Below are 17,497 nucleotides of genomic sequence, written 5' to 3'. Positions count from 1 at the left end.
TAAATTGACCTCCAATATTTTACTGTATCTTCTAGATATTAAAAAAAACTCGGGGAAAGAGAACTGTGCTTGCGATGACTACAGTTGTATGTAAGGTTATCAACACATCATTTCAATGTGGATGACATGCAATGACATGGACAAATTCCCAAATTAAGGCTTCTTCATGTCAGACCAATCAAAGCTTCTCTTTATCACAACATAAACGTGTATGTGTGAGTGCATGCATTTATTATTGTTTTTAATGATAGAAAAACAATAACTAGTCAGATTTAATATTTACATTTATGAAACAAATGTTGTATACACAAGTATTAGCTGCAATCTTTTAAGTCTTATAAATTAGCAGTGATGTGGTCATTGTGAGCTGCCTGAGATGGTAAAAAAAAAAAAAAAAGCTAGCGCCTACATGCATGGCATTCTACAGGCTGAAAAAAAATCTATAAAATCTCACAGGGTAAACCATACTTCCTCCACCGCAGTTCTGCTAACTAGTTTAAAGTGAAGAGGCCTTTAAAAATTCCTCCAATCTACAACAGCATTCAAACCCAAACCTTATGTAAACTAGCCACATGACACTACACTGTGAGAACAAAAATTCAGAGAACTGTTTATATATTTACAGTGTAAATTTATCCCCAAACAAACAATGAGGGATCAAAGTGATGAGTGTCAAAATTGGTTAATTGTTCATACAAGAAGTCTATGACCATCTTATGAAGCAGTATTTTGCAAGGGCAGTTTGTGCTAAGTTAAAAAGTTTAGTGAATAACCCAAAGTGCTAAGAGAGAGAGAGAGAAATGTCATCCCATTTTTTTGCATGAGTTACAAGTATTAAATATCAAATAATATCCCAAAATATGGATACTCTCTCTCTTTAGCAGGTACGTATATATACATAATAAATAGCACAGTGCTTTATTTCAATATGTAAAGCTCATATACATCATGTTGTGTGACTTATGGCAGCAGAAACAAAACTTAAGTTATTTTTGTCATGAGGGAAATTCAGAAAAACTACAGATGCTTGGTTGTGAATTCCTTAACAAGAACAGTTATTTTTTTAATCTTCCAATACCAAAGTATTTTTTCTCTGAAGCATGTGCATTATTCTCTCTCACATTGCACATTTCATGTCACTTGTAATCACAGGGTATTTTGATTGTGGTGGAGGTGAACAAAATGAATTACATGTTTATGCATAGAGTGACATAAGAGGTACATGAATTTCCATTATTTTACAAGCAGTTCTGGAGGACGCAAGTAGAAATACAAAATTTAAAGGTAACATACGACTGCTATATACACTAGAGTAGAGTAGCTAATTTTTGTTATAATGATATTTGAATGTAGTTGGTTTTAGCAGTCTTTTTCAAATTAGATATGCTATTCCCCAGTCACCCACCAAATAGAGACTTCAAATTTTGCTGTAGGTACATCTGAATTATTGCACTAAAATGCATATAAAACTTTATTTCATTAGTTGAGGAATGCTAGCAACTTCAAAATACACTGCATCTTGAATAATCCAATAGCTGATTAACAAGGGTATGTTATAGTAATTTTAACAAATAAGTCTAATGTTCAAAAAGTTTTTAGCCAATGGCATTGGCAGTAAAACAGTTATCATGATGTTGGAACTCTTCTTGTCCTGGCTGTAGAAGGAAATTTATTTTATTATTAACACTTCTAAAAGCACAGTTTTGGTGGTTTTTTTTGAGACCTTAGTTTGCATTATACAGACAAGCAACAGTTATTTTAAATTTTAGGCATCTCAGATTATTTATGCCCCCTCACACCTGAGGGGGCATAAATTCAAATTGAGGAAGAACAGTTGTAGACAGATGTTCAGAAATTTGCCTTTAGCCAGTGGGTGATTGATTGCTGGAACAAACTTCCATCTGTCATTGTGGAAGTTGATAGCGTAAATAAATTCAAGGAAGAACTGAACTGGACAAGCTTTTAGAGCAAATGGTTGTGTGAAATGGGTTTTTTTTTTTTTTTTTTTGGCTGATGCTGTATAAGCTTGCTTTGTTGAATCACATGCCTCTACCAATGCTAATGCCAATCTGTTGCTGATTTTTTACTTTTACTGTGTGCACGTGACCTTGAAAAAAAAATGCTGGTCCGACCAATTATGGGTTAAGGACAAGATTGTATAGCGAACACAAAAGGAAAACATTCTTATAATAATAATAAATTCAAACTCTAAAGCAATCACCAATTAAAATGTATATTCTTACCTGTTTAAGTGATAAAATCTCTATGGTATTACCATGTTTCAGTAAGCGTTCTGTAAACTTGCATGCATCCTCAATTTTGTCAATGGTTTTTTCCACATTGTGGTAAGTATCCATAACCCGTATCTCTTGTTCAGAATGCATGTCTTCCAGCTTCTTAAACATATCTTCTTGACATTTTTCAAGTATTGTTCGGTAGCTGTGAAAAGTTTCCTGAAAATAGGATACTAAATGTTATTTCTAAAGGGAATAACAAACAATACATGTGGGAATAACAAAAAAGGGAATAAAAAACAATGAAAATGTTTAAAATTTTAAATAAGTCAACTTCATTCTGGGTAGTACCACATTCCTGTCACACCCAGGTGTTATAGTTGCAATATCGATTCTGCTCTTCTATTCGTTATAGAACTTTCAGCACAAATACACAATTCTTTGTTCATAATAGCGAACTACAGTAGTAGTGTTAACGGCATCAATTTAATTTTATCTCATATTTTGACTACCTTTGACCCGGTACTGGCCTATGCAGCTGGTGTATGATATAAAAAGGCAACTACAGTAGTGAATAGATGCAAGCTGGAAACAATTCACCGCTCAATTAGCGATCACTAGAGCATGTTGTACAGTCAGCACGCACGTGCTCTAGGTCCTCGCAGGTACTCTTCCCGTGGACCTGGAAATTGTCTGCTGTGGGCTGCTTTTTCAACTGTCAAAAGGGAGAACGACCACTTGCACTGGCTTCACTACAGACCCAACAAGAACCTGGAAAAGGTACGACTCATGACATTCCTGAAACAATCCTGGCAGGACAGATGGTCAGCCTCAACAAAAGGCACAGTTACCAAAAAATTCATCCCCCGAGATTAATCTGGTATATACACATCCTCCGGCCTGGTTTTCACCTGGACTACACACTACGTATCTCCTGACTGGACATGGCTGTTTCAAGAAAACTCTGACTTTGGAATCTTGGAAACACCGCAATGCTCCTGCGGGCAAGAGGAATCGTGGGAGCATCTCATACATGACTACGAAATCTATGAAGAACTGCGAGGCCAGCTGGTCACAAGGATCCACTCCCTACTCCGAAACCATAATACAGGAAGAAGAACACTACGGGGCATTCGCCCAATTTGCTCAGGACCTCTTTTGACGACAAACATCCCTGCCACCTCCATAACTAGTGATTTCCTCACTGGCTGACACCCCAACACTAAATGGCGATGGAATTGCATAGCCGTGTGTGACAACAGTATCCTACAAAGACAATATCAGGAACAGATAACCATGGCACAGCAAGCCCAAGGATTCCAAACTCAAAACTTCTGGAAGACTCTGTCCCATGACTCACGAACAGAACTGGACAAGACAATTGCAGCATTCCACCTGATTGTCAGTCCCTAGACCCCCAAACCAGACACTCACTAACTGCAAACTCAACCACTGAACATTGACATGCAAACTGGAAACTGTCAATGGGCTCCAACAAACTTAACAGAACAAGGACTCTCAAAGGAGTGGACCCCTGTCTTCAACACTACATGTGACCAACAAACCAATAATAACACTTCCTAATTCATTTCACAAATATACGTGGTCTCAATTCTAATCTCAACGATGTCCATTTCCACTTGCAGTCTGCCAAACCCCATGTACTTTTTCTGACAGAATCTCAGTTATTGGTTGATTCAACTCTGCTCATCTCAGATGCCCAAATTATTCGCTGTATGATTCCTTTCGCCTCAAAAGTGGTACTTGTGCATATGTCCGTTCTGATATTCCCTGCCAGAGACTTGGCAATTTGGAATCTCCTCTCTTTGATCTTCTCTGGCTTAAAATCTCTCTACCTCATTATGTCAAATTCATCTGTTGTCTCTACCGTTCTCCAAACTACACTAATCACTTGGAGTTCTTTGACTTCCTCTCTTTACAACTTAACTTTCTCCAGTCCAACTTTCCTAACAGTGAGGTGATTTTCCTTGGTAATTTTAATGTTCACAACTCCAACTGGCTTCCGTTTTCTAGTCACACTGACCCAGCTGGTTGAGATGCTGAGGCTTTTGCAATTACTAATGACCTTGCACAGATTGTTCATTTACCTACAAGAATACCGGACAATCCTAATCATACAGCCAATACGCTTTATCTTTTTTTCACAAACAACCCTTCTAAGTACACAATCGAAGTGAGAGGTCCTTTAGGCACTTCAGATCACAACTTGGTGATTGTCTCTTCTCCAATGAAACCTTTATCTCATGGCTATTCCCAACCTCGTGTTGTTTGGCATTACAAGAATGCAAAATGGGATGACCTGCGAGATTTATTTTCTTCTTTTCCTTGGTCGGATTACTGTCTCAAAACTTCTGATGTCAACGTTTGCTCAGATCGTGTCAGTGAAATTATTCTTGCAGGAATGGAATCCTTTATCCCACAGTCCACTTTAAAATCTCATCCTCTATCTAAATCTTGGTTTTCCAATAAATGTGCTAAAGCTGTTCAAGAGAAGAATGTTGCATATCGTAATTAGCTTGTTTCTAATTCTACAGTTTCATTTTCTGCGTACACCAAAGCTTGCAACAATTGTAAAGCAGTTATTAATCAGTCCAAACTAGCGTTTGAACAGGCTAAGAGTAGAAAACTTGCTTCTTGCCCTAATGGTAGCTGAGCATTCTGGTCTGTTGCCAAAGCTATTGGCCGCAACTTTTGCCCATCTCCGCTCCCACCTCTGTCCAAACCAGATGGTTCTGTTGTCACTTCAGCCAAGGATAAAGCTGACCTGCTAGCATCCCATTTTTCTTCCAACTCATGTATTAACCGTATCCCCGTCCGCTGGGGTACATACCAGCCCCAACTGGGTTCAGCAAGTTAATTCTATAATTTTTACTCTAATTACAGAGCTGAAACTCGCTATAGTTGGAGCCAGAACTGTTTTCTTGAATTTTCCCACTTAAATTTTCAAACCCTTCTATTGAATTTCACGCAAATGACAAAAATGTGACATCAAGTATGCAATTTTTTAGGCCTTTTCAATTAATTTTTTTACCCCCGCCCTAACCAGCCTAGAGTTTATGAAACTCGACACTTGATTCGTTTCTTGGTGTAAAGCGCGCGAATTTCTTTTTACGGAGAGGAGCAGTTCTGATAAACAACTCCGCATGAATAAGAGCGAAGCGTGGGAAGTATATATCATGTCACCAGTACAGCTACATCGAGACGGTAAGGGAGAAGTGTAAATAAACAAAAGACGAACAGGTGCTACTGTTTTTGACATAAGAAGCAATAAAGCCATACAGTACCAATAACAGTTTATGGAAGGTGAACAGATCGTATATCCTATTAGCATTAGCATTAGTAGAGGCACCCGATGCAAGAAAGCAAGCTTATGCAGCATCAGCAAAAAAAAAAAAAAAAAAAAAAGTAACATAAATAAATAAAAATAACCACTTCCACTTCACCCCTCTGTTCGTTCAAAATACCTGTCCAGCTGAGCCTTAAACTTATTTAGGCTATCAACTTCCACGACAAGGGATGGAAGTCTGTTCCACCCACCAACCACCCGCTGGCTAAAGGCAAATTTCCGCACATCTATCCTACATCTGTCTTTCCTCAATTTGAATTTATGCCCTCTCAGGTGATTTTTCTGAGCTAGAGGAAGAATCCCATCAGCATTGAGCATGCTCAAACCATTCAAGGCTTTGTACACCTCTATCAGATCACCCCGCTGGTGCCTAGTTTCCAGACACTGTAATTTGCAAAACTTAAGCCTTTCTTCGTAAGAGAACCCCTTTGTCCCATTCACCAATCTAGTTGCCCTTCTCTGTACTCGTTCCAGCAGCTCTACATCCTTCCTGAAATGAGGCCTCCAGGCCTGTATACAGTACTCTAGGTGTGGCCTGACCATTGCCTTATACAAGGGAATAATCACCTCCTTATCCCTGCTAGAAAAATTCCTATATATCATTGATAATACACCATGAGCTACTCCTGCAGCTCGTCTGCACTGCTCAGAGAACTTCATATCTGCCTGCACCACCACCCCCAGGTCCCTTTCATTCTCTACCACTGTCAGTGTAGTACCACAGAGTTGATACATTGCTCTGGGGTTGCTGTTTCCCATATGTAGTACTTTACATTTGTCAATGTTAAACTTCATTTGCCACCTCGAAGCCCATCTGCTCAACCTTTCCAAATCCTGTTGCAGCAGCATAGTGTCAGTAGTGTCCTTGACAACCCTGCCAACCTTCGTATCGTCTGCAAACTTGGACATTAAGCCTGATATACCATCATCAATATCATTTATAAATACAGAAAACAATAAAGGCCCCAATACTGAACCCTGAGGGACTCCACTAATAACATTAGTCCACGATGAGCAGTGTCCATTGATTACCACTCTCTGTCTTCTCCCCCTCAACCACCCCTTTATCCATAGCAGCAACTTGCCTCCAATGCTACACTGCTCCAATTTGTGCAGCAGTCTTCCATGTGCAACAGTATCAAAAGCCTTTCTAAGATCCAAGTATATAATATCAAAGTTATTCCCTGCATCCAGTTCTTTTGTGACTGCATCATAGTATCCAATCAAATTGGTCAGGCAAGACTTCCCCTTAACAAAACCATGCTGTGTCCTAGCTATAACTGAAGTCTTGTCTAGATGATCCTGCAGTGCTTCTTTCACCAGTGCCTCCATTAATTTTCCGGGAACAGAAGTTAAACTCACAGGTCTATAATTACTTGTGTCAGCCTTTGATCCCCCTTTGTGAATTGGGGTCACATTTGCACATCTCCAGTCAATGGGTACCTCCCCTGAGTCCAAGGAAGCTCTCATAATTATGGCTAAGGGTTTGCTTACCTCCTTTGCTGCCTCCTTTAATATAACTGGATAGATCCCATCCACCCCAGGTGCCTTTCTTGTGTTTATCTTCAACAATTTCTCCTCCACTTTGCTCTCAGTTATTACAAGATTCTCTAGCTTACTGCTAGAGTTGAATACACCTCTGGCATTCCCCTCGCTGAATAACTCCTCATGTGTGAATGTCGATGCAAAATATTCATTTAGTTTGTTAGCTACCCGAGCAGGGTCATCAACAGTTGACCCATCGATCTCAAGTGGACCAATCTGATTCATCCCCTTCCTTCTAGAGTTTACATAAGTAAAGAACTCTTTGCTGTTTTTCTTCGCATCCCTTGCCAAGGATCTCTCGTAATCTGCCTTCGCCTGCCTAACCTCCTTTGTAACTTGGTTACAGATCAACTTGTATCTATCATAGGCGTCCGTGTCACGTGTTAATTTGTATGTATCCCATGCATTTTTCTTCTCTCCCATATGCCTCATTAGTTCATCTGACAACCATTTAGGCCTAAACCTTGAACAATAATCCTATCTTCAACGTGTATTGCTCCTACGAACAGAAGATCAAGGAAATTCATCTGTTGGAAACGGGAAAAACTGGTGTAAAACTGATAACACTGCAATGCGCATTTGATAAAAAAAAAAAAAAAAAAAAGTTTGCTTTATTGTAATTGTTTTTAGTAAACAATATCGGAACAGCAGTTTCCTGGGTTTGGTCTTCTAACCAAATTTCGAGAAAATATTTCTATTTATAGCTGCGTTATAAACTTTGAAACTGGTGCATCAAAAGAAAGAAAAAAAAAAATCATCCGCTATGAATTTCTTTCTTTCTTGAAATGTGTATTGTTCACATAACTGCAATATTTGTAACAATACAAAGCTAACAGATTACAACTAACGGCTGCTCAAAAAGTATCGTAAGAAGATATTTGCTTGTTACGCTTTGATGTCATCGCAAAGGGAGAAATTCTGTTTTAGTACAGAAGCCGAATAAATTCACTATCCACGGTCATAATGCTGTTCTGAACTGCAATAAACAGATAAACTCCACTGACAAATAGACTTACTCCCCATCACTTTTATTGTTTTACTGTGGTTTTTGGCAGATGAGTCGGTGACTGCTAAATGCAGTGCGGTTTCTTGTATTCTCTCTCTCTCTATTTCGGGATCTCGGACCGTGTGGTCATCACGTAATATAAACAGAAAATTTGTTTGTCGGAATGCTGCCCATCAATTATCAACTCTTTTACCGACCTTCTAATGTATGTTGTGTTCAAATAATCCAATTTGCGAAATTCGAAAGTGCTACATCAATTAGGAGCAAAAACAGTTTCCCCCAACATAATGAATTACTTTATAGGTATAATAATGATTTTACTGACTGGAAGAAAGTGTCCACAATAAAACAATTGTACAAGGCGAAAACATGAGGTCACTCAAAGGATAAGCAATACAGCGATGTTTGAAATTTATAATGCAGTTCATTAGCTAATATTTCCAGAGGAATTATTCTGGATTTTTTATCAAATGAGCACCAGACCAAAATCGGACTAATTAGTAATTCCGCATCCTAGGATGAACTGACTAATTAGAACTCCAGCATCTGTGATGAAACATCGTGCACACCGATATCGTTTTCTACAGCAATAATGTAAAGAAACGAAGCAAAATATTGTAACAGAGCTATAATGCAAAATAATGTTAGAAAGTAAAAATGCAAAATATTGTTCTCTAAAACAATTGCAGTTTCGGCATCCTAGGATGAAGCTGACTTAGAGCTGCAATGCTGTTTTTTTTTTTTTTTATTATTATTATTATTTATTTTCTTTATTTTTTGTATGGGCGGCTCCTAGAACAAAAGTTCATCTCGGCTTCGTTGCTCTGTTCAGTTCTTACGCATTGTCAGGGTAAGGCCAGTGTGTGTCGTGAGAAAAAAAAAAAAAAAAAAAAAAAAATCATCCCGCTTAGGAATATCCCATGTTGGATGAAGACAGATGAAAAGGAAGGCAAGAGAGAGAGAAAAAAATTTTTCATCCCGCACGGGAGAAAGTGACAGGAAAGAAAAACTGTGTGAGCTTATGTGTGTGTTCTGTATTGTGATGTTGTATTTGGGCATTCTGGCTACCTGGAAGCAGCGATCACCTGGACGACTGCCTCCAGGTACTCATCCCTAGCAGGAGGGCAAGATCTCCCCTACTAACTGCACGCCCTCCTCCCTGGCAAAGCATCCAAATTAATACACAAACTCTTGGCCTCTCAACCCTAGTAGTAGTAGTAGCATGTGATGCAAGAAAGCAAGTGTATGAGCTTATGCAGCATCAGCCAAAAAAGGTTTCCCAGGGAGGAAAGAAAAACTTGTATAAGATGAAGAGAGGGAAGGAGAAAAGAGGAGAAGCACTATCCCGGCCCAGGGAAGCCCCAATCCAGGATGGATTGCTAGAACAACACAAGAAAAAAAAAAATAATAATAATATAATAAAATAAAATAAATAAATAATAATAAATAAAAAAATGAAAGTTAGCGCTCTGGACGTTTGACAATCTCTTGGCCTTTTCCCCACCAAAAGGGTATTTTTTATTTTTCTCTCTCTCTCTCTCTCTCGGGTCGGACTAGAAAGGGTGGACTCCCTCCCCTAAGGAGTTTTTTTCCCTCAAGTGAAAGAAGGGAATTGGAAATTTCATGAAAATGAACCCTGTTTTTCTTCATTCAGTGAACGGCTACTCTGTCAGCGCAAGAGAAGTGAAATTACATTTGCAGCTCAGAATGGAATTCAAACATTGAAACACATGACATTTTATGGTGAATTTTTCGGGCGTTGTGTGATAATGAAAATTCAATTTTTCTCTGGAAATTTTTTGATGATATCAAATGCATATCAAGGAAATATTGAAGTATTCAATAACAATTACTTACAATTTCCAAATCCTCACTACGAGTAATGGATTGTTCTCACAATCTGTTACTAGCTGCGCAATTTTTTTTTTTTTTTTTTTCCCCGTTTGTACACCAGGTGAGATGCATGTGAAGTTCCTTCGATATCAGTTTTCGAAGTTTATAACGCAGCTATGAATAGAAATAGCTTCTTGAAATTTCGTAAGAAGATCAAATATACATCCATGAAACTGCTGTTCCGATTTAGTCCTCTAGAAACAATTACAATAAAGCAAACTTTTTTTTTTTATGAAATGCGCATTGTAGTGATCAGTTTTACAACAGTTTTTTTTCTTTCCGTTTCCAGTATAGCTTCCAGTAGATGAATTTCCTTGATTTTTTTTTAGTAGATAATACATATTGAAGAAAGGAAATGCAATATTTTAGTTTTTCAAAACCAATTCATTGCAATTCTTTCGTACAATTACAAAAAGCAATAAAGCTACTGTTGTGAGTGAGACATGCAAATTAGTGTTCACAAGTAATGATGCTCAACTGTTTGTTTTCCACGAAAGTTGTTTACAGTTTCATTTTCTCCTTGGATCACCTTGGTAACGTTAATGACGTAAGCTTGACCAGTCAATTATCTCTCTGCGTGCGTTGATTCGTTTTAGCCAGAAGCGCCGAGCTGACGCGCGAATTTTTGAACTAATGAAGTAACGCGTTATTTTCAAAGCTTGGATCTTGTTTTGCCGACATCAAAATTTAATAAATTGAAATGTGATCGTACATTTTTGCTGTTTTAGAGTGAATTAATAGTTTTTGCTGAGCGCTAAAGGTAGGAAATCAAAGAATATACTTCTGTTTATGTATATTGAGAGTTTCAATTTGGAAAATTGAGTAGAAATTATGAAAATTATTAGTTTTCTTCGGGGGGAGCAACTTTCGAGTTAGGGTTAAAAATTAGACAAAAACAGGGCGGACTTTGACCGGGTTAATGATCTTGGTAAAACACCTCCCACCATTCCCAACACGCTCCATTCAATGCCTCTTGTAGTCTTCCGTCAAAAGAATTTTGAAGAATCTTGATGCTAAGAAAGCTCCAGGTCCCGATGGTATTTCTCCACTTGTTCTCAAAACCTGTGTTCCTGAACTTACTCCTATTCTTTGCCGCCTTTTTTCACTTTCTTATTCCAAAGGTGTTTTTCCTTCTGCTTGTAAATTTGCTCATATCCAGCCAGTTCCTAAAAAGGGTGACAAATCCCTCCCATCCAATTATCGTCCCATTGCAATTACTACTACTCTTTCTAAAGTACTGGAGAAATCAACAGCGAATGTCCCACACAACCTAAATTTAAAGCATCCAAATTAATACACAAACTCTTGGCCTCTCAACCCTAACAGCATGTTATCCTCCCCCCTCCCTCTCAACCCTAACAGCATGTTATCCTCCCCCCTCCCTCTCAACCCTAACAGCATGTTATCCCCCCCCCACTTTTTTTTTTTTTTTTTTACAAATAAGTCCTAGCCATTGAAATCTCGGGAAATTAGGTGGCAGGACCTGCCAGAGTAAATATCTAAATACTGGTGTACCTGATCTGCCTCCATGAGGCATAGTGTGGACAACTTTGGGTCCCAACATTGGTCTAGCAGCTAAATGGCCAGAAGAGCAACAGTACATGACATTACGCATCTCAAGATCCATACATTTTTAAATCTCTTGCGTTTACAGTGAACTGTTGCACCCACAATGAAAGCAATGCGAATATAGGGGAAACCCCTGGTGCTGTTAGACACGAACACACTATACACTACCTTCACAACGAGTTACCACGTATTGCATTACTTCGAATAAGTAACGCTTCACCAGTGGAGAAGACTATTTATTTACTTATTCTCAGTGGATACTACCACCCAGACAGCAATGTTTCAAGGCTCGTTGGCCTATCATCGGTGGTCGGGTTGTTACCCTGGTGTTGAAATCATGCCAATCCAGTTATGAAGTATAACTCCTCCGCAATATGAGAGATGGCAAAAGGTGCACATAGTAATATTATTAAAAAGAAATAAATGCACAAGACAAACTACGAACTTGGAATTCACTATAGGTCTTTCAATGTAAATACAAAATTCTTTGTTTGTAATAGCAAACTACAGTAGTAGTAGTAGTGTGAACGGCATTGATTTAATTTTATCTCATGTTGTTACTACCTTCACAACAAATTACCATGTGTTGCACTGCCTTGAATAAGTACTTATAAGTACTCAAATAAGTAACAGTAGTCTTCACCAATGGAAAAGACTATTGTTACTTATTCTCAGTGGATACCACCACCCACACGGCACAGTTTCAAGACTTGTTGGCCTATCATCAGTGGGCGGGTAGGTACCCTGGTCTTGCGGTCATGCCAACCCAGTTAAGAAGTATAACTCCACAATATGAGAGATTGCAAAAGGTGCACATAGTAATATTACAGTCACAATATGAGATACAATTTAATCAATGCCGTTCACACTACTACTGTAGTTTATTATTACGAACAAAGAATTGTGTATTTACACTGAAAGTTCTATAGCGAATTCCAAGTTCATAATGCCTTATGCATTTATTTATTTTTAGTAATATTACTATATACACTTTTTGGCATCTTTCATATTGTGGAGTTATACTTCATAACTGGGTTAGCATAACTGCAACACCAGGGTACCTACCCACCCACTGATGATAGTGGCTAACAAGCCTTGAAACAGTGCCGTCTGGGTGGTGGGATCCACTGAGAATAAGTAACAATAGTCTTCTCCACTGGTGAAGCGTACCTATTCGAGGTAGTGCAATACGTGGTAACTCGTGAAGGTAGTCACAATATGATATAATTAAATCAATGCCATTTACACTGAAAGTTCTATAGTGAATTCCAAGTTTGTAGTTTATTATGTCTTGTGCATTTATTTCTTTTTAGTTCTTCAATTCATGTAAATCTGCTGGTTCAGGTGTCTGATTTGTTCCCCAGAGGAGGAAAAATCCAATGGTCAAAAGATCTGTAGTTGTGTCATCCAGAAAATTGGATTACTTTTGTCCAATCCGCTGAACTGGCCTGTTGGTATCAAGAATCCAAGCCACCACTTTGTCGTTTGCATTTTGTCACTAATTCCTGTGAAACTAATAAATACTATATACAGTGAAACTTCCCTTTAACGGACAGCCATGGGGAACGAGAATGTGTCCGTTAGAGAGAAGTGTCCGCTAACAAGAAGTCTGGGGGAGGGAAAAAAAAGAAAGAAAGAAAGAAAGAAAAATTGTTAAACGTTTAATGTAAAATTAAATTAAAATATATACAGATTTTGAACAATATTTTTGTAAATAATATACATACAATTGTGCTATGCATATTATGACTTTATCTTAAGAAAAAGACATACAGTAATCACTTATTTTCTTCTGCATCTTCTTCCGGCTGATAATTTTGTTTTCATCATTTGTTTGGAGTGAAGAAACCATCAAAAGTCCTTCAGTATCTTCTTCAGCGGCGAAAAACATTTTTAAACGATTGATTTGTATGAGCGCTTCTATTTTCATCGGTGGTTCGTCATTAATATGTTCTTCGACAGAATGACCTCCTTCCATTTCTTCATACTCATGAGGAACTTTTTGAAAAATATCTATGATAATGTCGTTGATATCTAGAGCACCATCTTCTGTAGTGAGGTTCGAGTCTACATCTTTGTAGCCAGGGTCACTTGTATCGGAAGTATCGTACATTATCAATAGATATTGAAGTTCTTGTTCTTCTTGGTGCTCCACATTGCTGTTCACAACTTCAATTTTTGCGTTTGAGAAGCCAGACTTTACAAAACAGTTCACAACAGTTTGTTTTCTAATTGCGTTTACTGAAGAGGAAATCCACTGAATCGCATCTAGGATGCTGAGTTTCTTTGCAAGGTCACTCGCACATGTTACATCGTTCATGTTTGCAATGAGATGTCTCAAAACATGTTTTCTGTAGTGAAGTTTAAAATTTTTTATTATCCCTTGATCCACGGGCTGACACTCTGCAGATGTGTTTGGTGGCAGAAAAACGATTTGAATGATACAATTCAATGTGCGGGTGAGATGCAGCATTATCCATGAAAAGGATAATTTTTCTGTTTCGACGAATCATGTTTTGGTTAAAGTGACTTATCCATTCGCTCATGATATCTCGTGTCATCCACGCTTTTTTATTAGACTTCCAGTCAACATTCAAAAGATTCAACTTTATGCCCTTGAAACAACGAGGATTTTGTGGTTTTCCTATAACAAGAGGAATTGCTTCAATATGCTTCCACAGGCCAGTTTTGCAAAAGTTCTTTGACTGTCCTTCAAACTACAACTCAGCAACAGAAATTACCTCATCATCAGCAGTAAAATGTTTTCCCACAAAGAAAGGTCTTCAGGGCAGGAAAGAGGAAGAAATCAGAGAGTGCAAGGTCAGTGGAATAATCAGGATGCAGACAATATTTCAAACCCACATTAGTGAGCACACCTCACTGCAGCATGTGAGGAATGTACACAGGGGCATTACTGAGGAGCAGGCGCATACCTTTTGACAACTCTCCCCCCCCCATAGCAGCAGCAGCACGTAACTTTATGAGGTTGAATAATACTTCGTCATCACAGTACAGCCCTTTGGAAGGCAATCTGTAAGTATGTTAGTATTGCACCACTGCCTTTGGGGGGGGGATTCTGCATGCTTCCACTTTTTTGACATTTTTTTAGTTTCAGGATCATAGTAATGGATCCAAGTTTCATCCATTGTGACTAGCTGTGAAAAAAACTCATCTTGCTTTTCCTGGCACATTTTGCCCTTTCCTTCTTCTGGTAAGGGATCATAAGTCCAGGAACTTAACTTTACTCATATGCAACTGATGGATGGATGGATGGTCTCCACAGATCCTACACTAATTTGGAGCTCTGCAGCTAGTTCTTTGATGCTAATATGGAGGTCTTCAAGGATTAATGCTCCAATTTTAGCAACACTTGTTACAGCAGTTGCTGTATCCTAAAATCCTAAACCTGAATTTGTTCATGTTTATCAGATGAAAATGTTCATGGAATTCGTAGGAACTTTTCAGTTTTACTTTTGAGATCTTGAAAAGCATACTTTTGCAATTGTCAATTTCTTATAGTAAATGTGCTTCCATAGAGAGGAATTGTTTAAATGAAACAAGTTTGTAATACAGTACTGAATATGGAAGAAGGAATTGCTCACCTACCTCAGTGCACATTTGTGTATGTGCATTTTACTGTGCAGTGCAATGAAATATCACAATTTGAACCTTTCAGAAAAAGAGAACAAATAATTGAATTTAAAAGTAAACAGTGTCTCTTGGTACAGATTTTACTGTAATAAAACATTGTGTAAAATGAAAAAGATGACTAGAAAAAGGAAGCCAATTATAAAGTGAACTTCTAAAGAATTAAGCATGAATTTAAAAAAAAAAAAGAAGTTCACTATGCTGGAATATATAGTATTTATTAGTTTCACAGGAATTAGTGACAAAATGCAAACAACAAAGTGGCGGCTTGGGTTCTTGATAACAACAGGCCAGTTCAGTGAATTGGACAAAAGTAATCCAATTTTCTGGATGACACAACTGCAGACCTTTTGATCATTGGATTTTTCCTCCTCTGGGGTCTTTGTTCAGGAACACATCAGATACCTGAACCAGCAATTTACATGAATTGAAGAACTAAAAAGAAATAAATGCACAAGACATAATAAACTACAAACTTGGAATTCACTATAGAACTTTCAGTGTGAATGGCATTGATTTAATTATATCATATTGTGACTACCTTCACGAGTTACCAGTATTGCACTACCTCGAATAGGTAACGCTTCACCAATGGAGAATACTATTGTTACTTATTCTCAGTGGATCCCACCACCCAGACGGCACTGTTTCAAGGCTTGTTGGCCACTATCATCAGTGGGTGGGTGGGTACCCTGGTGTTGCAGTTATGCTAACCCAGTTATGAAGTATAACTCCACAATATGAGAGATGCCAAAAAGTGTATATAGTAATATTACTAAAAATAAATAAATGCACAAGGCATAATGAACTATGAACTTGGAATTCGCTATAGAACTTTCAATGTAAATACACAATTCTTTGTTCGTAATAACAAACTACAGTAGTAGTGTGAACAGCATTGATTTAATTGTATCTCATATCGTGACTGTAATACAGTTGATTCCGGTTATTTGGGACACATCGGGACCGGTGCATTTTGGCCCGATTAAGCGGCTGCCCCAATTATCCAAAGTTTCACGTAAGTAGTTAAAAATACAATGCCATCCTCCTACAATTGGTTCACTGTACAATCAAATCACATTACGATGGAGTCACCATTGTAAAGTACCGTTCACGATTATTATACGATATGTAATAAGCGCCGGTCATTGTGATCACGTTTGTGAATTGAATTTTAATTCAATTAAACAGCGATTCTAATTAGCGAAAATAGGAGGAATATTATCCACAGGCCTTAAAAGTAAAGATATATTAAGTACAAATTTACCCTTTATTACCTTACCAATTAAAAAATTAAATGATACGTGAAATTCTGAAGAATATACGTGATAATCGGAAGAATTAATTTGTACTGTAATATGTACATACTAACTAAACTAGTTGACATTTCTGTTCACTTGTGAACAGAAATATCAACAGAAAACAGTAAAAAGATAAGCAATCAATAACAAAGAACACGGCACACACAAATTGCAAGTAACATGTTACGCGCAAGTGAGAACGGAATAACAAATTACGAAGCTTTAAAAATAGGAATAAAGAGAAGATTCTGAAAATTATTTTTTTTTTATATGATTGAAGATTCCATAGAAGTGTAAACACATTTTACCATAATAACCCACAGAATTCCAGCTGTCGGTATTATCGCAAATTCAATAAGATCGAGTTTACTATCAGTTTATGATAGATTTCACTAACACAAAAGCCCAATAAACAGGTGACTGCTAATTGTCTTTATTGTTTTATGGTTGTGACCTCCAGAAATCCGAACGAACTATGTGGTACGGTCAGAGACAATTGTAGGGTAATCTTCAGTGCTGCGGTCTCCTGCCCCGATTAAACGGCATTTTGTCCCAATTAAGCAAAGTAAACCCTGGCTATTTTCTCGATTGGGTTCTGTTTTTTAAGATTTGCCCCAAATAAACGGCTGCCCCGATTAACCGGTGGCCCAAATAACCAGAATCCACTGTATTACTATGTGCACCTTTTGCCATCTCTCATATTGTGGAGTTATACTTCTTAACTGGGTTGGCATGACTGCAAGACCAGGGTACCTTACCCACCCACTGAGAATAAGTAACAATAGTCTTTTCCATTGGTGAAGACTACTGTTACATATCTGAGTACTTATAAGTACTTATTCAAGGCAGTGAAACCCATGGTAATTTGTTGTGAAGGTAGTAACAACATGAGATAAAATTAAGTCAATGCCGTTCACACTACTACTGTAGTTTG

General features: G+C 37.9%; 1 protein-coding gene across 2 annotated transcripts in view; it reads right to left on the bottom strand.

Moving 5' to 3' along the window:
- The window catches only part of LOC150090550 (protein meiotic P26-like), a 187,433-nt gene that overhangs the window by 96,732 nt on the left and 73,204 nt on the right, over positions 1–17,497 (bottom strand). For both annotated transcript variants that reach the window (XM_090371419.1, XM_090371429.1), the window contains exon 7: positions 2,244–2,453. In XM_090371419.1, the coding sequence (XP_090227545.1) occupies positions 2,244–2,453 (210 nt within the window). The remainder of the gene's footprint in view (positions 1–2,243; positions 2,454–17,497) is intronic.

Source organism: Mastigoproctus giganteus, chromosome 1 (genome assembly GCF_048544385.1).
Source record: "Mastigoproctus giganteus isolate SK-2022 chromosome 1, ASM4854438v1, whole genome shotgun sequence".
NCBI classification, from domain to species: Eukaryota; Metazoa; Arthropoda; class Arachnida; order Uropygi; family Thelyphonidae; genus Mastigoproctus; species Mastigoproctus giganteus.
This window is presented reverse-complemented; position numbering and strand designations above follow the sequence as displayed.